Here is a 24,638-nt window from a genome sequence, read left to right as displayed (position 1 = left end):
GAGATTGGCACAGGATAGAGCAGGGTTTAGGGCTGTTGTACATAGGGTCGCTATGAGTCGCAAAAGACTCGACGGCACATAACAACAACAACAACTTTCTAACAAAAGTATAGAATTTTGTGATCATTTAATTCCAATTTAACTGTTTTCAGTGATAGTTAAGGACCGGAACATGACAGTAAGTAACAACTTGGCATTGCAAACTTATTGCTATCAATTCAAGTCCAATTCCTAGTGACCATCTAGGACAGAGTAGAACTGCTTGGTACGGTTACCAAGTCTCTAATCTTTCATGGAGACAGACTGCCACATCTTATCTCTGTGTATTAGCTGCTGATTTTAAACACCAAATTTTCACTTAGCCGTCAAGTACTTGAACCATTGCATCACCAACAACTCCCTTCATGCTTACTTTTGCTTTTTTTTTTAAATCTAAAAACATGGACTGGTATTGTTGTTGTTGTTATGTGCCCTCGAGTGGTTTGCAACTCATAGCAACCCTAAACCCTGTCATACAACAGCCCTAAACCCTGCTCTATCCTGTGTCAATTGCACTGCCTCTGACACACCCATCCCGATTACCCCAGTCACTAAATCAATCCACCTCATAGAGGGTCTTCCCCTCTTGCACTGTCCCTCCACCCTACCAACCATGATGTCCCTCTCCAAGGACCTGTCTCTCCTTACAACATGTCCAAAGTATGTCAGATGAAGCCCCAGAATCCTTGACTCCAAGGAGTAGCCTGGTTTAACCCTCTCCAGGATGAATTTGTTTGTTCCCTTGGCAGTACATGGTACATTCAATACTCTTCTCCAGCACCACAGCTCAAAGGCATCAATTCTCCTTCTATCCTCCCTAGTCATTGTCCAACTCTCTGATGCATAACAAGTGATTGCAAAGACCATGGCCTGTATCAGGCACACCTTAGTCTTCAGAGAGATACCGTTGCTCTTGAGCACTTTAGAGAGATCCCTAACAGCAGACTTTCCCATCGCAATACGTTTTTTTATTTCCAGGCTGCTGGTGCCAAGAGTGTTGACCGTGGAGCCGAGCAAACTGAAGCTGTGAACAATCTCAAGCTCTTCGCCATCCATCCTGATACTACCAATTGGTCCAGTGATGAGAACCTTTGCCTTCTTGACACTGAGCCTCAGTCCATACTGAAGGCTGCAGTCCTTGACCCTCTGCAGCAAGTGTATGAGGTCCTCCTCATTTTCAGCAAGCAGGGTTGTGTCATCTGCATAACACAGATTGTTAATAGATCTTCCACCAATCCTGACGCCACACTTCTCCTAATAGAGTCCAGCTTTTTTGATAATCTGCTCTGCATACAGGTTGAAAAGGTATGGAGATAGGACACATCCCTGGCGTTCGCCCTTCCCAATTTTGAACCATGCAGTGTTACCCTGCTCTGTTCTAACGACTGCCTCTTGGTCCAAGTATAGGTTTCGCATTAACACAATTAAATGTTCTGGGATTCCCATTCTTCTCAGAGTCAGCCACAGTTTGTTATGATCCACACAGTCAAATGCCTTTGCATAATCAATGAAACACAGATAGACATTCTTCTGGTATTCCCTGCTTTAAGCTAAGATCCATCTAGCATCAGCTACAATATCCCCAGTACCACGACCCCTTCTAAACCCAGCCTGGACTTTTGTCAGTTCTCCGCTGATGTGCTGTTCCAGTCATTTTTGGATAATCTTCAGTAGAATCTTGCTTGCATGTGAAATCAATGATATTGTTCTATAGTTTCCACACTCTGTTGGGTCACCCTTGTTTGGGATGGTAATAAATATAGATCTCTTCCAGTCAGTTGGCCAGGTGGTTGTTCTCCAGATTTCTTGGCACAACCTGGTGAGCACATCCAGGGCAGCAACTGTTAGCTGAAATATGTCAATTGTTATACCATCTATTCCTGGGGCCTTATTTTTTGCTCTTTCCTTCAAAGCAGCTTGAACTTCTTCTTTCATCACCATAGGCTCTGGCTCAAATGCTATTTCATGAAATTCTTTTGTATCTGCCAATTCCTTTCAATACAATGACTCAGTATATTCCTTCCATCTTCTTTTAATAACTCCTGGATCATTTAATATTCTGCCTAAAGCATCCTTGATTATAGCAACTCGACTGGTATTACATACTTAAAATAGAACATTTAAAGAAAAATAAAGCAGCACACATATTTTCCTTAAAGTTCAATAAACTAAAACGATAGAGAAGTAATAATTAGTAAAAATTAAAAATATATAATCCCTACTTGAGATGCAGAAAGAAATTCCGACAGTCTAGATGCAGGTGTGCAACTTATCATAGGCATATCTCACTCACTGTCGTCAAGGTAGAACTGATGCACAGCTGACTGGTTACTAAGACTGTAAACTGAACAGGACGAGATTGCTCAGTTTTCTCCCAAAGAGCCTCTGGTGGAGTTGAACAGCCAGAGGTGTGGTCAAAGGTATATCTATCAACCTCTAAAATCACTGCGGTGTTTTTACCTCAATTACAATACAGACCACAAGTGATGATTCACGTATATTCTTGTTCTAGAGCTTTACACAAACAGTGTTCCTTCCTCTTACCACCTCATCTCAACACCTCCCCCCCCTTTGCTTTAAATCACATGTCTTAGTCAAGCAAGGTTGTTTGGTAACTTCAGCACATAATCTGGCCTCTGTGTTCTTGGATAGACCTTAAGTCATCAGGATATTGTCTGTAAGGACAGTTGGGCAATGTGTCTCTGATACCTGTTATCTCACAGACTAGGATCTGAATGAGATGACCACAGGTGGGTGTACCCTCTCTTCTTCACTCTGTGTAATCATCAACCCCTTGTGTGTCAGACATATGTGTTTTACTGGGGGAGGTGAGAGGTACAAGTAGAAATTATAAAGTAAAGGAAGTTGTTCCAAACTTAATACCGAAATAAGAAAATTTGTCCCTTTGTAAGCATTTTTCAGTCTTTCTTTGGCTACCTATCTCTGTTTCCAGTGGAATATTAAAATTCTAAGCACCTTACCTATAGTCAGAAGAGGATAAAATAGATAAAGGAGACCTTTTAAAAAATCAAATCCCTGTGCACGTCAAAAAACTTCTCTAACAGGGTAAAAAGGAAACCTTCAGAGTGGGGGGAAAATATTTGGAAATGACATATCTGATAAGGGACTCACATTTGAAATTTATAGACCACTCCAGCACCTCAACAAGAAAAAGGAAAATACTCCAATTACAAAACAGGAACAAGATATGAAGAGTCACTTCACCAAAGAACAAATTCAGAGGGCCAACACACACATTAAGAAATGTTAAAAAAAAAAAACCCGTTCCAAATCCCTAGCTATTAGTCAGATACAAATCAAAACAATGACTTATCATCTCATCCCAGCAACAACAGCAAAGTTCAACATGGCAGCAAACAACAAATGCTTGTGAGGATTTGGAGATGGCAATTCTCCTTCACTGCTGTTGGGAATGGAAAATGGTACAACCACTATGAAAATCAGTCTGAAACTGTTTTAAAAAGTTGGAAACAGAAATACCATTTGGCCTAGGTACCCACTACTGAGAAAAAAATCCTAAAGAAATCAGAATCATGATGCAAACAGATATATGCACACTCATGTTTACAGCTGCATTATTCCAATAGTGAAGAGGTGAAAGCATTCCAAGTGCTTGTCAACAAACGAATGGATAGAGAAAACGACAGTACCTCCACTCATTATACAGCACTGAAAATGAAGAACTTGAAAGATACTACACAACATGGATGAGTCTGGAAGACATTATGCAGACTGAAATATCTCAGTCTCAAAAGGTAAATGTTGCATAAGACCATTGTTACAGAAATAGTATAGACACAATGGAGGGGAGAGGAGGAATAGGAAAAGAGAAGGACTATCTGAAAAGAATGGATGTTAGACATTATATGTATGACAATTAAAAATCTGGGAAAAAACATGCATTACAAAGTGAATTGGAGGATAAGGAGGGAGGAAAATGTGTATCAATGAATGAATGAAAACCCATCCTTTCTGTAAACGTTGCCTAAAATAAAAAAAAATTGCTAGTCAAAAAAGAATAGATAATACTTTAAGCATCTTAAAAGCTATATTTTAAGGGAGTTCTGTTGGCCTAATGGCAAGAAGCTACACTGCAATCCCAGAGGTATGTGGTTCAAATCCACCAGATGCTCTGCTGGAGAAGGAGGGGCAATATCCTCCAGTACCAGTCAGATCCGATTTGACAGTACACACACAAAATAATAAAATAAAATTTAAAAAAATTTATTGGTATTTTTTAATAATTTTAATGAACATTTACAGATAATTTGGATTTCCATTCATTCATTGCTGCACTTCTCTACCCACCCAACCCTCTCCCCCCGCCCCCAAAATAAAATAATTTTAAAAAAAAAATAAAATTGTATTTCATCCTGTAATTCTTCAGTATTTGTAATAGTACTTATTCTATTACCTCATACAATAAATTTATTTAATACAATTTGTTTTGTTCTAGTTTTTTGTTTGGTTTTCTTCTGTAATACAGCTTTACAGCAGAAAACATTACATTCTACAATCACATGCACAACTTAATCATTTCTATGTGGTTTGGAAAAAAACAATACCCATGCGTTACTGATACAATATTTAACCCAGGTTAGACTTTCAGGTTCAAAGTATTAAGCAAGCATTTAGAAATCGTAATAGAATTGAGAGAGAGACAGAGATAGTTTTTCTAACTTCCAGGTTTTCATGAAATAAGAGAATTTAAATATTCTGCAAATGAATTTTCTAACAATGAGATAAATCTTAGTACTGATTGATAATGTAATCAATAAGAAGAAAGATATTTTCAGCTGATTCTTTCCTAAAAAAATATTTGGAACAAAACAAAAAAGTAAAAACTTCTTATTTCTATTGCTTTGAGATAAACCATAAAATAATCTATTTGGTTGAAAGAGATAACCAAATTACCTGCTAATTTGCTTCTGTCTTCTCCTGCAACAACAACAATCCAGTCCCTTTGGATTGTGATTGCAGTAGCAGTACTGGCCAAATTTGCAATGTTTGCAATAGTGATTATCATGATATAACAGGACGTCTGGGGAGTTAAAAAAAAAGTTGTGTTAAGAACAGCAGTTGCCATAATTGACCCACCTGTCTCACGAAATAAGGTAGTTTTTAAATGGTCCTTTGTGACACAATAGTAATATTTGGTTTTAATTTCATTTCAGAGTAAGTAATCATATTCATTTGTACTTAGGAAAAATAAATATCAATGGTCAAGCCAAAAGACGTATAGCTTTCTTTTTTTGTATCATGTATCCATAAAACAAAAATTATAATAATAAGTACACATGTATGTAACATAGCTTATTAAAAAATATTAACATACTGGTAGTTTTCAACATTTTTTTCTGCAAGTACCTCTTCTAAAAAGAACACATAGAAGGAAATGAGAAAGCCTTTATTTAAATCAGATCTCTAATAACTTTCTACTTGTATGATACTAGACAATCAACTAATTTTACTTTGTCTTAGTTGTCGTGAACAACAAAATTAATAACTAAACTAGATTTCTATTGTTCTTCTTAGCATTGACTTTCTATAATATCAATCCTAATATGCATATAATATTCAACAGTAACATCAAACCCATTTTATTCCGCAGTACCATATCCTTCTCTTCAGCACGAGATATTATCACATTTAACATCCTCAAACAGAAATGTCACTCATTGTAAGAGAATGCAGTCATGACATATATACATAAATAAATGTATATATAAAATATTTCTTACAAAGTGTCAACAAATTAGTATTACAGGTAAAAACTAGCACAATATTTATTTATACAATAAATTTCTAGAAATACCATAAAAAGCCAAAAAGGCAAAATTTAATTCTAAGAAAATACTAAAAACTTGTCTGTTATAGGAGAAAACAATGTTGAGGGCATAAAAATAGTCGCAGATATCAATACTAAAGTTCGCATTTGCAAAAAGACACCTAACCTCTAAGGACTTTCCTCTTTTAGCACTGCCTGATGCTCCACTTTCTGGAATCAAGTATCTAATGGAGAACTTACCAGAACCCATCCATGATACATGGTCAGAAGCTCAGTTTTGTATAAGAAAACCATCATCAGGATTATTCCACACAGGATGACTGAAACATTCTGGACCACCAGTGAAGTCTGGGCCACTGCACAGAGGGAAAATTAAAGTGTTCACCTTGCTGAACGCCTTTGTAGGACTAGCCTTACATCAGTGTTCTACTACTTTAAATTACATGTCTATGAATCACAAGGGGGAAAAGAGGTTACTGGAATAAATCCTGCCTCATCTACCTTCCTCACTATCCCACCACCAGCCAGCACATCACATCGAACCAGTAAAACTTGCAAACTGGATGATAAAGACTCCACACTTTTTTACCTGAAATAATTTATAATGATGAAATTTTTGTTTAGTCTATTCTCTTGAAAGTTGACTGATATCAGAATTATTACATACACAAAAACTATTTTTTATCTACTTGTTTAAACATGTGTCTAGCTAAAACAAGAATACTTGGGAGGTTATACAGAAGGATCCAGTATCTACCTGACTGGCTTAATCCGATAAAATAGAACAGTAAATAGGAAAAGCAAAAATGCATCAAGAGTAAAGCTGCAGTGTGTTTTCTTTTGACCTACTAAGAAGTTCTAAGCTATACTTTTTTTCACATAAAGTAAGAGTGTTCATGCAGCGAAGCAACCATATGGATAAAGGAGTGGCGTAAATATAGGTGTGAACACCAGTAAGGACAACTGGTAGTCTTTTTTTGTCAACAGGAAGATGATGAGAGCTTTAATGACTATGACCATAAGGGTAATACCTGCCTTTCTTATTTTATAGGATCATTACAATGCTCAAATAAAATCCTGATGCAAACACCTTGAAAAATACACAGGATATGTAAAAAGTATCATTATAGTCTTGTCTTCAAGGATAATAAAGCTCACATAGGCTTGAAACATCAAATCAAAGCACCAATACAGATCAAAATGCATTTTGAAAGTGGTTCAGAATGAAATTCCAACATATAACTCATTCATTTATTCATGTACCAATTCATTGTTCTAGGATTAAATGTGAACCAAATGAGATTCTTAGTATCTATGAGTAGGAATCAAGCAAGTCAACAGAGTTATGAGTGCAAGTGCAATAGCAGAGGTATTAAGGGCTCATTCTTGTGGGTTCACAGGGGAAATAACCTAGGTTATTTTAACCTAGAGAAGGTGGCATATACACAAAAATAGACGGAGACAGCTATCCTGATACGCTCTTCTTCATCCAAATCACATTCTTTCCTAATCTACAATTCTACTATTCAACAATCACAAGGCTAAAGGCTCCGACGTATAATATTCCTATTTTCTTATGTGTGATCTAATAAATAAAACTTCTCCCACTCCCACCTAAACTACATAACATTTTTTTCTTATTTTTTTAACGTAACTTTTATATATATATATATCTATATATTTTATCTCTCTCTCTCTCTCTCTCTCTCTCTCTCTCTCTCTCTCTCTCCCTTTACCTCTACCTCTACCTCTGTCTATATCTATAATCTATCTCTCTCTTCTGGTCTTCGCAGTCACCTGTTATGCATCAGAGAGTTGGACAATGACCAAGGAGGATAGAAGGAGAATTGATGCCTTTGAGCTGTAGTGCTGGAGAAGAGTATTGAGAATACCATGGACTGCTAGGAAAACAAACAGATTTGTCCTGGAAAGGGTTAAACCGGGTGGCTCCTTGGAGGCAAGGATTCTGAGGCTCCGTCTAACATACTTTGGACATGTTGTGAGGAGAGACCGGTCCTTGGAGAGGGACATCATGCTTGGGAGGGTGGAGGGACGGCGCAGGAGAGGACGGCCCTCTATGAGGTGGATTGATTCAGTGACTGGGATAATTGGGATGGGAGTGTCAGAGACAGTGCGATTGGCACAGGACAGAGCGGAGTTTAGGACTGTTGCACATAGGGTCGCTATGAGTCGCAGGCGACTCGACGGCACATAACAACAACAACAACAAATCTCTCTCTTCTGCTCTACCCATTCACAGTCCAGAAAGATGTTTTTCTGGGCCATTATACTAACAGCATCATATCTTAGAATTTGATAATCCAGGGTGCTCTGCATCCAGGAGAGGTAATCAAAAGAAACTAACACTATCTCGATCTTTCCCCAGTATCTAAGGCAAACTTCTCAGGTATTGGCATGATCCACAGGTCAAATCAGGAAAATTTTTCTCTAAATAATTATCCATATTGCCCAATATCTTGGATAATTAAACTGCTCAATCACATTCTCCATGTCCAGTAGAAAATTGAATGATATTAGTTGTAATGCTCTACAACAGACGTTAATAATTATTTCTTTTTCTTCTTTAAGTATATTATAATTGAGGTCTTTCTGATACAGGCGCAAATATTCTGCTTTGAATCTATATTTAGTTTTCAATTCTCTCCACCACCACCATCACACACACAGACACTAAATGAAACATAGTTACCCAGAAGACAGATATTAAAGCCATTCTAAAAACATTACACCAGAGGAACTCATACTTAAGAAGGGAGTCAAAATTAAAATCTTTATTTAACCTAATTCCTAGAATATTGATAGGGTATGAATGATTACACACACAAAAAGAATTTCATCAATGTCACTAAATTGTATTATCTAGAAACTGTTGAATTAGTATCTGTTTTGCTTTGTATATTCTCAAAAAGAAAATTTTTTTAAAGACAAGGGCTAAGATAATAATCTTTAACATCTAGAATTTATAAACAGACAAATATTAAAAAAAATAAATTATTGGTTCAAATATCCTGGCATCTGAACTTTGTTAGAAGCCACTGAACGTCGAACGCTGTCACCAAGGACCCTATCCTTGGAGGCCAGGCATTCACATTAACTGAGTTAGTCACAGTGGTTGATCTTGGTATGTTTGTTCTTCAAACCAATTATTATAGAAGTAGCTCAGGTACTGCTCCCCTTCGGAACAAAAGCTTAGTTATAACAACACTCACCTTTCAGTCTGGCATTCTTATCCACCCAGTCACCAATGATGGCTCCCAGGACCAGAACCGATCCTGCCACCACCAGTCCGTAGACTGCAGTCAAGAGGAGGCTGTTTCCATACAGCTCTACCAGAAACACAGAGACTGCGAAGTGCCACATTCGATCTCCCTTGAATAAGAAAAAAAGAGGTTCTGATGAGATATTTGTTTTTTCTCATCTTAAGACAAGAAAGCAGGAAGTTGCTTTCTTATCAAAAGGGCACTTTGATTACAACACAAGGCTTTCAAAGTCAATTCTTGTATAGATTGAATAGTGCTAAAATGATTCTTCAAAGTACTTCCTACCACTATGGAAATTATTACTAAGTAATAACCATCATATTATCAAACGCACACACACTCAATATCATTCTAGAGACGACGTAGTTTCCTAAGGCAAGAAAAGGTTTTGAGACAAAATGTGTCAGATTTCTAGACTCAGACTCAGAACTTATCTGTCCTATGGTGACAAGCATTAAGTTCTTTGCTACCAAACCAGAACTAAATAACAGGGTGGTTGTTGCTATGTGCTGTTGAGTTGGAACTGAGTCATAGTTGACCCTCCAGTGATTTATTGGAGGCAATAAATTTCAGGGAAGAAGACTGTCCACCTCTCTCCTGAGGTGCAGCTGGTGGACTCAAATGTGGTTATGGATTGGTAGCATAACTCCTTACCATTAGGCTACCAGAGCTCCTTTTATAAGCATTGTTGTGGTTGTTAGGTGCCGCCAAGTAGAGAGTGGCTCACAGTAATCCTACAAACAACAGATCAGAACCCCGTCCTATCCTGGGCCATCCTCATCGCCTCCAACACACATAAGCCCATCACTGCAGTCAACGTGTCAATCTCTCTCATCAGCTGTCTTCCTCTCTTTCAATGACCCTGCATCTCCAAGCATGATGTCCCTTTCCAAAGAATAGCTTCAGTATGCCTTTAATATAAAGAAAAAGAGCCAGATGCTCAATTCATAAAGTGACAGGACTATATGACCTCTAAAGTTTCATTTTCTTCTAACCACCTAAAAATCAATGTTCTATTTAATAAGTAAATATCAGTTAGCCAACAGCACAGTGATTAGGAAGACAGGCTTAATATAAAGACAAATTCTGACACATAAAGAACCTAGGTGACAAAAAAAAATTAAATATATCTTTAACTTAAATGTATCACTTCTTATAATTTAAATGTAATATGTAATGCAGTTGTGTTCTAAAATAAGGGGGGCAATAAGTGTTTCTTCACATAGACTCCAGAGCATACAGATTTTAGGATTCATTACTACAAAATTTGGAATAAGTATAAAAGAAGCTTTTCAATTATTTATGTAAATGAGCATATAAGAAATTAATATAGTTGCCGTTGTTGTGAGGTGTCACAAGCTCAGCTATGACCCATAGAGAGCGAGTAACAAAAGACAGACACCTTACCCTGTTCTGTGCCATCCTCACAAACTCTGCCATCTTCAGACTCACTGTTGAAGTCACTGTATAAATCTATCTTGTTGAGGGTCTTCCTCTTTTTAATAATGAACCATAATAAAATGTCTTTAGGCTCTATATGTGGCCTCTCAGGCTAACTGACATCAAGAAGGACAGTAACATTTTTTTAGCAATTCATCTCTAGAAATCATTTCAGAAAATAGATTCTGAGACTGGGTTCCTTATCAATTTGATCCTCTGTGAAAGTTCTTAAACTCTTAGTTCTTTACAACATCTGTTAACATCTTGATAAGTTTAATACGTGGAAAGCAAGGTATTAACTCAGTGTGGCAAATGACTTTTACAAGTTAATAAAGGCAAATCTTAGGAACACAAAACTTAAACTGATGTACTTTAGCAAAGGTGTAAGTCCTGGTGACACAATGGTCAAGCACTCACTGTTAACTGAAAGGTAGGCAGTTGGAACCCAGCAGCCAGACAGAAAAGACCTGCTGTCTGTACCCATAAAGATTACAGAATAGGAAATTCTATGGGGCAGTTCTACTCTGTCATAGAAAGTTGCTACCAGTCAGAACCTACTTGATAGCAAGCAAAGTAACAATCCTGCAAAATAAGTTTAGTATAGGCCGAGAGTTCTCAACAAGGAGCAGTTTCATCTGATAGGGATCACTTGGCCCATGAGGTCATTTTGAGTTGTCATAGCTACACGGGATTTCTATTGGCATTTATTTAAATATGTCAGGGGTGTTACTGAACATCCTTACAATGCAAAGGGCACACTCCTACAACAGTGAATTAGCCAGCCCAAAACGTCAACAGTGCCAAAGCCGAGTAAGGATGTTGTAGAGAATGACGAATTTAGTTTTGAAACACAATTTAAAATTAACAAGATTAGGACTGTAAAGGATGGGGTGGCTATGGTCAAGTACACATTAAAACAAACCAAAAAATCAAGTTTGAAAGACCAAGACACTCTTGATGGTCTGGAACTGAGAACAAGCTCTGGAACTGAGTACACTCTCAGTCCTCAGCAGTGTTTTAACATGACCAGAGCACAGGCACAGCAAATATTTGTGGCATCAACAAAGGAATAATAGTCAGATGTTCAGTGTATTCCAGTTGTGAAATGAGTCAATATAGAAGAACTAGAGAGAAACAAAAGCTGATAGTGTCATCCTCTCATTTATGACTCCTAGGTGACACTCCATTTAGGTTTCTGAAGCTGTAGAGGCTGTAAATCCTTTGGGAAGAAAATGCCCCTCTTTCTCCTTTTGATTCAAACCACCATCAGAGGCATGCCCTTTGGGTTAACAGCACAACTCCTCCCTACAGAGACTGCACCCCTAACAACGATATTGTTCTGTTTGGGTTATTTTACAAACATTTAAGTGGTTTGAGAACAAATCAATATCATGATTTAATAATTCCCAGATTTTACTTTTTAGCTTGATTTAATAAAAAAGTGACTAAGAAGGTCTGTATATAAAATTTAAGTAGAAATTGAATGAGACTCAAATATCATTGTACTAAATGACAAAAAAAGTATATACTGTTGTTATTGCTGGGTTTTGCAAGTACAATACATAGTGACCCTGTGAACAACAGATCTGAACCCTGACCCTGTGCCATTCTTATCATATCAACACACTTGAACCCATTGTCACAGTCACTGTTTGATTCCATCTCACTAAGGGTCTTCCTCTCTTTTACTTTCCTTCTACCTCTCCACGTATAAAGCTCCTCTCTAAGGCACAGCTTCTCTTAACAACACGCCCAAAGTATGTGAGACAATGCTTTGCCATTGCTACCTCCAAAGAGTACTCTGGTTGCACCTTCTCCAAAACATATTTGTTCTTTTGGTAGTCCATGGGATATTCAGTACTCTTCTCCAACACCACAACTCAAAGGTATAGATTCTTCTCTACATTCTTAGTCATTGTCCAGTTCTCAGATGCATAATAAGCAACTGAAAAGACCATGGCCTGGATCAGGAGCATCTTAATCTCAACACTAACATCATTGTTATTTAGCCCTCAGGAGAGGTCCCTGACAGCAGACTTTCCCAAAAGAATTCGTCTTGATTTCCTGACTACTGGTGTCAAAAGTTTTAATTGTGGATCTAAGCAAGATGAAATCATTAAAATCAATCTTTTTTCCATATATCATGATACTGCCTACTGGCCTTAGTGGATAGAACCTTTGTTTTCTTGATGTTGAGGAGTAATCCATCTTGGAGGCTGCGGTTCTTGAGCTTCTATGCAAACACTTCAAGTCCTCCTCAGTTTTGGTGAGCAATGTTGTATTTATATGCATAACAAAGGTTGTTGATGAATCTTCCTCCAATCTTGCCTGGTGCCACATTCTTCTTCATAAAGTCCAGCCTCCAAAATGATCTGTTCTACATATAGATAATAAGGGATGGAATAAAGATACATCCTTGACCCACTCCTTTTGTGATTTTGAAACATGTAATGTTCCCTTGCTCTGTTTGTACAACAGCTCCCTGGTCTTGGAATAGGTTTTGCATGAGCACAATAAAATATTCTGGAATTCCCATTCTTCTCAATGTTAACCATAATTTTTTTGTGATCTACACAGTGAAATGCCTTTGTATTGTCAAGAAAACACAAATAAATATCTTTCTGGTACTCTCTGCTTTCAGCCAAGATTCATCTTACATTGGCCATCATGGCCCTAGTGCCATGGCCTCTTCTAAATCCAGCTTGTATTTCTAGCAGTTCTCTGTCAATGTACTGTTCTAATTGGTTTTAGAGATAAAGATATCAGCAAGATTTTGCTTGTGTGTGGTATTAGTGATACTGCTCAATAGTTCCCATGCTCTGTTGGGTCACCTTTTTGGGGAATAAGAATAAATATGGATCTTTTCCAGTCAGTTGGCCAGGTAGCTGTCCTCCAGATTTTTTGGCACAACCTTGTGAGCACATCCAGGGCCACATCTGTTTGTTGAAATATGTGGATTGGTATCCCATCAATTCCTGGGGTTTTATTTTTTTTGCCAATTCCTTCAGAAAAGTTTGAAATTCCGCCTTTACTACCACTGGTTCTTGATCATATGCTACTCCATGAAATTGTTCTGTGTCAGTCAATTATTTGTGGTACAGTGACTCTGTGTATTCCTTCCATCTTCTCTTGATCCCTCCGTGACCAAATTTTCCAAAGGGACTAACTAAAGAAGAAAGAGATTCTTTGAAAAGTAAAAGAAAAATTCTTTCATTGTTATACAATCTCTCCCCCCAAGTCCACTCCACTATGCTGTCTTCATTCTGGACTCCTATCATGACAATAATACCTAATCGTATATACCTTTTAGACAGTTCTCTCCCTCAACTGTTTCAATACAGTATACTTTATTTATCCCCTCTTTTTCAGTCTCCCCCCAACCCCTATGTCAGTCCTCTTTTGTAACTGTGGCATTATGCAGTATTTGTTAAAGAAGAAAGAGATTCTAAATTCACAAAGAATCTGGCAGAGGTTCATTTAATGCAATCTCAAGCCTACTCATTCTTTCCTTATTTCCGTTGCAGCCTTGCTAAAGGCTCTCACCCTACTTTGATGATTTGTTTACAGATTTACCCATACTGAATTGAAACCAGAATACCAGATAACTATCTCTGAGTGAAATATTGTGGCCATCAATCTATTGTTAGGTCATCAGTCTACTTACTAAATACAGAAAGGCAACTATGACCCATTATGGCTGAAGGCACTGGAGTTTTAGCAATCAATGAAAATCATGAAGCTATCAGAGACCAAAACCAAATCATTATTAAGTTGTTGTCACTGTTATTGTTGTTATATGCCAAGTAGTCTGCACCAACCCATAGCTGACCCTCCACCTTTGCAAACATGATTTTCTTTTCCAAGGACTGGCCCCTCCAAACATGCCCCAAGTATGTGAGATAAGCTTCATCATCCCTGCTTCCAAGGAAAGCCCTAGCTACACCTTCTCCAGGCCATATTTTTTGTTCTTTTGCAGGAATATTCAGTACTCTTCTCTCACACCACAACTGAAGCCACTGGTTCTTCTATCATTCCTGGTCTTGATCATCTTTCAGATGCATGTCAAGTAATTGCAAAGACCATAGAAATGGCTTGACTCAGGTGCACTTTAATCTTTAACCTGACAACATTGCCCCTTTACACCTTGGAGAGGTCCTTGAGGATAGAGTTTTCCACTGCATGATGTCTTTTATTTCTTGACTGCTGATATCAAGGGTGTTACACTGTCATTGTTGTTAGGTGCTATCGAGTTGAATATGACTCATAGCAACACTATGGACAGGCACACTAAAACCTCCCCTTATCCTTTGCCATCCTCATATCCCACCCATTGCTGAAGTCCCAGTGTCAGTCTATCTGGTTGGGGGTCTGCCTCTCTTTCATTGGCCCTTCATCTTTCCAAACATGATGTCCCTTTGCAAGGAATAGCCTCGCCTCATTACATGTCCAAAGTATAAAAGACGAAGTTTTGTCATCCTTGCCTCCAAGTAACACTCTGACTACACCCATTCCAGGATTTATCTGTTCTTTTGGAAGTCCCTGGGATATTCAGTACTTTTCTCCAGCACCACAACTCAAAGGAATAAATTCTTCTTCTGTCAGCCTTATTCATTGTCCAGTTCTCTGATGCATAGAAGGTGATTGAGAAGATCATGGCCTGAATTAGGCACACCTTCATCTTCAAACTGACACCACTGCTCTTCAGTATTTTAGAGAGTTCCTGACTGTAGACTTGCCCAATGTAATACATCTTCTGATTTCTGATGGCTGGTACCAAGGGTGTTGATTGTTGATCCAAGCAAGATGGCATCATTAACAGCTTCAATATTTTCTCCATCTATCATAATGTTGACTGTTAGGACTGTGGTGAGGATCTTTGTCTTGATGTTAAAATGTAATCCATACTACAGTCCTTGATCTTCTGCCACAGAAGTTTATATCCTACTCACTTTCATCAAGCAAAGTTGTCATCAGCATAACATAGTTTGTTATGAGTCTTCCTCCAATTCTGATACCACACTCCTCTTCAGAGTCTGGCTTCATGAATTATTTGCTCAGCATACAGACTGAGTAGGATATTGCATAGTAAAGCACAGTAAAATGGTATTGATTGACTGGCAGAGAAAACTTAAATTAGGAAGAAAAATCATGTAATCAACCACAAATCTAATCGAAGATAACATTCTGTGCTGACATATGGTCAGTATGTGGGAAACGATGATTTAGCCTAGGCAATACACAGATAGCTAAATGTATTTAAATATACTAATCTACATACTTTTATTGCTAGAAAAGTTGGCTGAATGCTAAGTAAGAGACAAAACCTAAGGGTGGGATTACCTGGAATAAGAGTGTATTGCTCCTTTTGCTTCCCATTGCAGTGAAAAAAATCCAAGTTCACTAAATGTCTATAAACTCATTGCCATCAAGTCAAAATTGACTCATATCTAACCCTCCAATGGGCTTTCTGAGGCTGTAAATCAAGTGGGACGAGTTTGCCACTCTTTTTCCCTCAGTGCCACTGGTGGATTTGAACCATCAGAGAGGTACTTCCTTTCAGTTAGCAACACAACTCAATTTGGACCATGACAATCAGAACACCCCTACACTGTATATAACTCAAATCAGTTCATTGCCATAGGGTTTTGATCATTTATAATTGACCTTCTAGCAGGTTTTCTGAGGCTGTAAATCACCTGGGAGGAGATTGGCCATCAATTTCCCCAAGTTAATGGTGGACTTTAACTGTCAAAGGTGTTGCCTTTGGGTTTGCCACACAACTCCCTACAGACTACTTCTTAAGTGGTGTTTTTGTTTGTTCATCAAGCCAGATGCAAGAAAAATTGCATCTAACTTTCCCACAGGAGCTTCCTTTGCTTCCTTAAGGGTTTTATTTATCCTAAGAATGTCACTTCTCACTTTTCTTGTGAAACTTTCAGCATGTGAAAGTACATGCTGAAAATTTTTCCTAGAGCTGCACCCATTTCTGCCAAATTTGACTTCCCAGTCCATTAGGCAAATTTTAATCAGTTTTCATAAGTGAAGAACCTTCTTACTCTGACCACATACTTAGAATTTTGCACACTGTCTAGACCATTTGTTATTGGTCTTAATATTTAACCAGTTCCAGCCAAGTTGCTGAGTCATGGTGGCCCAACGCCTTTACAAAGTAGAAATATAATCCATAAGGTTTTCATGACTAGGACTTTTTGAAAAGAGATTGCTGAACCTGTCTCCAAAGCACTTTGGGATGGGTTCAAAATATCAACCTTTTGGCTAAAGGCTGAGAGCTTAAGTATGCTACCAAGGGTCTCCTCTTAATACTTAACACTTAGTAAATTATATTTCTCAGAACCAATCTGATATAGATTTATTAAGGGTAGCTTCATCAGATTTCTACTTAGAATCAACAGCCATTTGAAACAGAAACAACTCACATAAATTCTACTGTTTACCTTCTTTTGCAGTCTTCCTTTGTCTAAGCCTCTTTCCAAATATCTATGAACCACTTTTTTAGATAGTAAAAAAACTAGCTTAGCAATTTCCCAAGAGCAGGAGTAGGGATTTCTTCACATAATAGCTGTATACAAGTCTTAAGAATAATCCAACAAATGTTTCTAGTTTTTTTTTAAAAAAATAGCATTCACAAAATTATCTCTACAATTCCTCCTTAAGATTCTTTTCAAGTACATATTACCTATGCAGTGTGAATATTATATGCCCAGATATATATTTTAAACAAGAAATGTCATTGTTTAATTATATTAAATTAAAACTATAATATTTTAATAATAATTAAATACATGTTAAACATCTTTCTGAAATTATTCTTTTTTTCTTTAGTTTTAGTTGGTAAAGGAATCCACCAAATGGACTGAGATTCTTCCAAGACCACACAGGAAGTCAGAGGGAGAAGTGGGAATAGGTTGCTGATTTGCCCCACACTGCTGATAGAATTTTCAAAGGCTAAAATTTTTGTCATTCAGGTATTTCTTGTTGAGGTCATATATATTTGATTGTTGAGTGTCATTATTAGCCTGCAGTAACAAGTCTGTCAATCCACTATTCTACCATATTTTACTAAAATAAAATTTCAACAAAAGGAGAAAATAGAGCAATACCTTAAATTGTAAAAGAGTAGAAGGTAGCTCATATCCAGTTGTTATTAGTAGTAGATATTACCATTTACTAAGCTTAATAATGTAATACATAATCTAGAAATAATGTAAATATCCTTATCCTTATCATCCTGTCTTTGGTTATTTTTCAATCTATATAACTTTTTTTTTTTTTTTTTGGACTGCTAGGACTGCTAGGAAAACGAACAGATTTGTCCTGGAAAGGGTTAAACCGGGTGGCTCCTTGGAGGCAAGGATTCTGAGGCTCCGTCTAACACACTTTGGACATGTTGTGAGGAGAGACTGGTCCTTGGAGAAGGACATCATGCTCGGGAGGGTGGAGGGACAGCGCAGGAGGGGAAGGCTCTCTATGAGGTGGATTGATTCAGTGATTGGGATAATCGGGATGGGAGTATCAGAGGCACAGGACAGAGCAGAGTTTAGGGCTGTTGTACATAGGGTCGCTATGAGTCGGAAGCGACTCGACGGCACATAACAACAACAACAACAACATATAACTTTTAGAGGAGGGAAGGTTTAGTTTGTTTGTTTGTTTGTTTGTTTGTTCGTTTGTTTTAAAATAACATTACTGGGAACACCCCTTTGGTGGAAATAACTTTTTTGTTATTTTGTTGGATGATTTCTTTCTTTAACCCCACGACAAAACTAGACACTGGGTTAATGCAATTGGCCGGCATGAAATTGTGCAACATATGTTGTAAGAATTACTCTGCATTCTCACTTACCCAGGTAGATAGAGAGTGGCCAAGGTAGAGAAGGAATTTTGCAGAGGTCAGGAATTTTGCGAAAGATCCTGCAAAGGTATACAAGGGGAAAGGTAATAAACAAATTTAGTTAATGGATGAGCTGAAAGGAGTCCTGGTGGCGCTCGGGGCTCAACAAAATGAAGTCTCTGTCCTACAAGGTCTGTATGTTGTGGCTGTTCTGTACCAAGGATTCAAAACTATCTCGCAGCTGAGCCTTCAGCGGGTTTTCAGAGGCTGTACATCACACAGGAGGTTACCTATCTCGCAGTGCTCAGAGCAACTGGTGTACTGAAAGGTACAGCTTTGATCTGGCTGTGCAACTGCTTACCACTAGGCCCACAGAGCATCCGGAAGCATCTGTATGAGTAGGACTCAACTTATCAGCAATGGTTTGGAGTTGTTGTTTTGGGTTTATTGTTTGGAGTGATCTGGGGTCGGAATGCTTCATCAATCATTTTTACTTTTTTAAAAAATGATCATTCACTCAACTCATTGCTGCTGAGTAGGAACTGACTCACAGCTGACCCTCCAGCGGGTTTCCGGAGGCTGTAAATCACCTGTGATGAGATTGCCCATCTTTCTCCTGCAGAGCCTCTGGTGGATTCAAAGGCTGGAGGGAGAGGTGCCTTTTGGTTAGCATGCAATGCCCCAAGGCACCAGAGCTCCCTGCTTATTAATAATGTTGTGCAGTCAACATGCACATTTTCTTACTTGCCTAAGAACGGATGTTTAATGAACTACCCACTTAAATTCAACATTTCCTATTGGTCAACAATTGCCTCACAAAGCTCTTGTTTCAACATCCTTTCACTCCATTTCTTGCACTAGGCAATCCGGCCTGCCCAACGCACTCCTTCCCATCCTTGCCCTGGGTGCAAAACACCTTCCCCACATCTTTCCTCAAACCCTCCCCCCGAAAAAAGAAAAGAAAAAAAAAAAAACCCAACCACTAACCATTCCTGCTGACAGCTGAACAACATTACCCCAAAACCTGTGAGGCGGAATTGTCTCCAAAGTTCACAACATCCCTGGGTTTCCACAACATGCATTTCAGTCAACACAACTCACCACAACATCCTCTGCGGTGGTTTTCATCTCTTGAGCCGCTCATGGCACCAGGAGCCCCCTGCTCGCACTTCTGCTGCTGTGGCTGCTCTGCTCTGCTGAGGTGCTTGTTGTTATCAGGAGTGCAAAGAACAGAATATAGCACCACGAAAATCACAACAGCTGAGTTTCCAAAGACCCCCAACGACAGCTATGGCAAATAAAAGAAAAACGGCCCAGGGGTCTCCTTTATGGTCTTCTTTCCAAACTTAGCTAACACTGTAGCTGAAGTTGGAAAGGGAAAGCCTTATAGAAGCTGGGTGAGTGGGCTCGCAGCTGCCCGAGACGAGCAGGGCGCCCAGTTCTTCCCGCCGCTGTGGCTACCGCGAGCCTGGCTCCGCACTTATACCGGGCCGGGGGCGGAGCTCCCTCCTGCCACTCGGGGCCGCCCCCTCGCCTTGGGGCCACCCCCTCTCCTTGGGGCCACCCGGACGTCTCCGCAGCGCGCTCCGCGCTTCCTCCGCCCGTGTGCACTGTGCCGCCCTCCAGCTCCGGCCAACAGGAGACGGCCGCCCGGGGCGCAAGCGTCCGACTAGCCGCGAACCTGAGCGGCCTGCGGACGCCATCGCCCGGGCCCGCTCCCCCGGCCGGCTGTTTCCGCCAACCAGAAACCTCGGGAGGGGGCTCATGGAGGCTGAGGGGGCCTGACGAGGGAGGAGGGTGCCTGAACCCCACGAGGAGCCGGTGGAGAGGTTGTACGCGCAAAGCAGCAGGTGTCTGAGGATAGCGCTTCGCGTCCGCTACCTGAGAGCTCCAGGGAGCCGGCAGCCGCGGACGGACGCTGAGCAAAGGATCCAGCCCGAGGGTGGGGGCTCCTTTGAAAAATAGATAAACTACATCAGGCTTCGTAGATGCACAGCTAGAACTCATTCTACAGGGGTCTTTTTCTCAGCTTTTCAATGCCAGCCCACCTGCTGCCGAGAATGCCTTCCCTTCCCTGGGCGGCAGAGTAAGGTTCCCCTCAGAGAGACTCAAAAGGGAGGGCGTGAAAATAAGAATCCAGCTCTCCACGCGGGAGCAAACCCAGGCCTGAAAAGCCACAAGATAATGACCCACTCCAGGACAAATGTCAGACTGCCAGATCTTCCCTGAAGATGCAGGGAGGAGGAAACATCCCAAGCATTTCCCTTCACCATCGTCCCTTTTACACCCCCTTTCGCTCCAGGCGTCTCCTCCCCACCTGCCCTCCAAATGCCTCGCTATCTGACAAGTTACCTGCAAGACTGGTTATCCCAGTTGTCTCCCGGGGATTGTCCCTCTCCAGATAAAATCATTTGGTCACCTCCTGAGGGGCAAGAGAGTGACTCAAAGACCACTGCAGTTATGCTTCCTAGGATTTTTTCCTCCTGCTATGCCTTAAGCAGTCCTATTGCCCGTCTCAATCTCGTCAAAACCCCAGGAGCAGATGCTACACATTGACACTCCGGCCAGATCCCATTCCTTGGTGCTCAGGGACTGACTTTCCAGTGAAGGGAAATATGCTTGAATATATGCCCTGTATCTATACTCCCATCAGGAGCCCCATAGGTCTGCAGCGGGGGCGGGGTGCTGCTGGATTCCGTTGGCATGTGGTCTGGAGGGTAGAGATAGGGAATTTACAGTTTAGCTACTGCTGTTAACTACTATTTTTCCTTTTCAAGAGCTCTCCTCCCTCCTTCATTTTACACAACACACCAGTTTCTTACAGAGGGATTTGAGTTATTTTCTGAACTTAAAGAGTAGGGTCTTGAGTCCATACATCTGTGAGAAGTCCTCTGAAGCACATTCAAATAAGGTATCTGCCAAGGAGAGAACTGATAAATTAGACTTTGCCACACTATGAAGATCTGGTAGTGGAGATGAACTTTGAAAGGTCTCCAAATAAGGCACAAAAACTAATGAAATCTTGCCACCAATCTCTTAGCAATAAGGACCTCAAAATACTCTGCATTAATTATTACATACTACAAGAATTAATGCTGTGCTGTCCCCAACTTCCAGGTGGCTAAATGGAAGGTCATCTGTTCATTTTAATTTTTTTAAGTTTCCTCTGATGCTTGATGATGATGGCTAAAAAGTGGTTGTGGGAATGGAACAGTGTATGCTTAAACCAGTATACACTTCAGAGTGCAACATATGGTCTGTCTTTTACCAAGGAATTCTCAGGAGCCAAATCTAAAAAAAAGAACTGATGAGACTTCAGTGAATTATGATAAAGATATTTTGGAAAAAGATAAGCCAGATCATAAACTCAAAGGCAGTAGGGCATTTCTAAGTCCTAATTAATGAGAAGAATCAGATATTAAATGGGAGTCATGAAATGAAAAGGAACTAAGACTAGATAATATTCTCTAGAATTCAAAAACCACAACTTTTTGTCAGTGTAATCATAACCAAGAAAACCATATAGTTTTGAATTTGTTTACTAAAATATAGATACCTTAAAGGGTATTTTCAAGTTTGAAAATGACAATATGTTAACCAATTTTTAAAGAATTTCAATTAGAGTAAAGGTACATATAAAATCTAATGTCTATATTTTTCCTAATTTAAAATAGGTAACAAGTTCTTGTGGTTAAGAAGTAAAAAGGAGTTTTATTATTTTGTTTTATTCTTAAATTTCTTCTTTACTTACTTCATATGCTTCCCAAGTCTCCTCCACTGTATCTGCAGAACTCACCAGAATAAATACAGAATAGAGAATGGTTTTAGATAGGGCAGGGTTCGGAGCTATTGTTCGTAGGGTCACTATCATCGTCAACCCGACAGCACACAACCACCACCATTACATTGCTCCAAGAAAAGTAATAGGATTATCATCAATTATGACGGGAAGAGCTCAGATACAGGAGAGAGCTTTTGCTGGCTGTTGAATTTTTTAGACTCCCATCTCACTCATGCTGTTGTTATGTACCTTTGAGTCAGAATCAACTCATAGCTGACTAACCAGCAGATCACACAGTAGAAAGAAGATTGCCCATTATTCTCCCATTGAACAGCAGGGTTCATTCAAAACATGTGCCTTTGAATAGGCAGTGCAACTTTTTACCATTAGTCCACCAAAGCTCCCTCTAACCCAACTTCTTATTGTAGTGTTCAAGTCAGAACCAACCCACAGCTGACCCGCCAGCGGTTTTTCAGAGGTAATAAATCACATGAGGCTTGGGAGCAATTGCCCATCATCCTGTGGAGTTATAAAACTACTTTTCCAGCTATGCATCAGAGAGTTGGACAGTGAATACGAAAAATAGAAAGAGAATTGATGCCTTTGAGCTGTGGTGCTGGAGAAGAGTGTTGAATATACCATGGACTGCTAGGAGAACAAACAGGCTTGTCCTGGAGAGGGTGAAGCCAGAATCAAGGATTCTGAAGCTCCATCTGACATACTTTGGGCATGTTGCAAGGAGGAATTGATCCTTGGAGAGGGACATCATGTTTGGGAGAGTGGATGGACGGTGCAGGAGAGGAAGACCCTCGATGAGATGGATGGATTCTGTGAGTGGAGTGGTGGGAATGAGTGTGTTTGAGACGGCGAAGTTGGCACAGGACAGAATGGCATTTAGGACTCTTGTACTTAGGGTCGCTATGAGTCACAAATGACTTGATGGCACATAACAACACAACAACAACCATTCAGAAACCTTTCCTATATTAAGGACATATGTCATGAATTATTTTGACAAATTGATAACCTGTGACCTTCTGTACTCTTGAGAAATTAAGATTAGACACCTAATTTAAGTTACAAACACCTGATAGAGCAGTAGTATCTTTCTTTATTTTAATACTGAAATAGATTTGATATGAATCTTCGCAGAAAGCAGAGAATACCAGAAGAATGTCTATCTGTGCTTCATTGACTATGCAAGGGCTTTTGACTGTGTAGATCACAACAAGCTGTGGCTGACTCTGAGAAGAATGGGAATCCCAGAACATTTAATTGTGCTAATGCAAAACCTATACTTGGACCAAGAGGCAGTCATCAGAACAGAGCAGGGAGACACTAGATGGTTCAAAATCAAGAAAGGGGTCCGTTAGGGATGTGTTTTGTCTCCATACCTTTTCAATCTGTATATGAGACGCTGGACTGTACAAGGAGGAATGTGGCATCAAGATTGGTGGAAGAATCATCAACAGCCTGAGTTATGTGGATGACACAACCCTGCTTGCTGAAACTGAGGAGGCCCTCAAGCGCTTGCTGCAGAAGGTCTAGGACTGCAGTCTTCAATATAAATTGAAGCTCAACATCAAGAAAACAAAGATTCTCACCACCGGGCCAATTGGCAGCATCAGTATGGATGGTTAAGAGATTGAGATAGTTAACAGTTTTAGGTTGCTTGGTTCCACAGTCAACACTCTTGGTAACAGCAGCCAGGAAATCAGGAGACTAATTGCATTGGGAAAGTCAGCTGTGAGGGACATCTCAAGAGTACTGAAGTGCAATGACATCGGGCTGGAGATTAAGGTGCGCCTGATCCAGGCTATAGCCTTTGCAATTACGTGCTATGCATCAGAGAGTTGGACAGTGAATAGGGATGATAGAAAGAGAATTTATGCCTTTGAGCTGTGGTGCTGGAGAAGAATGTTGAATATACCATGGACTGCTAGGAAAATAAACGGGTTTATCCTGGAGAGGGTGAAGCCAAAATCAAGGATTCTGAAGCTCCGTCAGACATACTTTGGGCATGTTGCAAGGAGGGACTGATCCTTGGAGAGGGACATCATGTCTGGGAGAGTGGAGGGACGGCGCAGGAGAGGAAGACCCTCGATGAGATGGATGAATTCTGTGAGTGGAGTGGTGGGAATGAGTGTGTTTGAGACGGTGAAGTTGGCACAGGACAGAATGGCATTTAGGGCTCTTGTACTTAGGGTCGCTATGAGTCACAAGTGACTCGGTGGCAAATAACAACAACAACAATAGATCAAGCTTCTAAAGTTCCAGCAAAGGGACCAGTGCTTGGAAAAGTTCATCATTCTTAGAAAAGTAGAGAATCAGCAAAGGAAAAAAAGACCCTTAGTGAGATGGATCAGTGACATCTAATAACAATGACAAAGTTTTGCAAGAATGCTCTCTCCCTGTGTCTCTCTCTCGCTCTTTCAC

General features: G+C 39.8%; 1 protein-coding gene across 1 annotated transcript in view; it reads right to left on the bottom strand.

The window, feature by feature from the left end:
- SLC40A1 (solute carrier family 40 (iron-regulated transporter), member 1) overlaps positions 1-19,873 on the bottom strand; it is a 29,438-nt gene extending 9,565 nt beyond the window's left edge. Inside the window, exons 1-5 of the mRNA XM_006878763.1 lie at positions 19,523-19,873; positions 18,434-18,501; positions 9,079-9,238; positions 6,089-6,204; positions 4,975-5,101 (exon numbers count right to left, since the gene is read on the bottom strand). Coding sequence (XP_006878825.1) covers positions 4,975-5,101; positions 6,089-6,204; positions 9,079-9,238; positions 18,434-18,501; positions 19,523-19,565 — 514 coding nt within the window. The 5' untranslated portion in view covers positions 19,566-19,873. The remainder of the gene's footprint in view (positions 1-4,974; positions 5,102-6,088; positions 6,205-9,078; positions 9,239-18,433; positions 18,502-19,522) is intronic.
- Positions 19,874-24,638: the final 4,765 nt, after the last annotated feature.

Source organism: Elephantulus edwardii, unplaced genomic scaffold (genome assembly GCF_000299155.1).
Source record: "Elephantulus edwardii isolate Elephantulus edwardi_28Jun2011 unplaced genomic scaffold, EleEdw1.0 scaffold00001, whole genome shotgun sequence".
NCBI classification, from domain to species: domain Eukaryota; kingdom Metazoa; phylum Chordata; class Mammalia; order Macroscelidea; family Macroscelididae; genus Elephantulus; species Elephantulus edwardii.
Note: the sequence above shows the minus strand (reverse complement) of the source record. Positions and strands in the feature narration are given on the sequence as shown.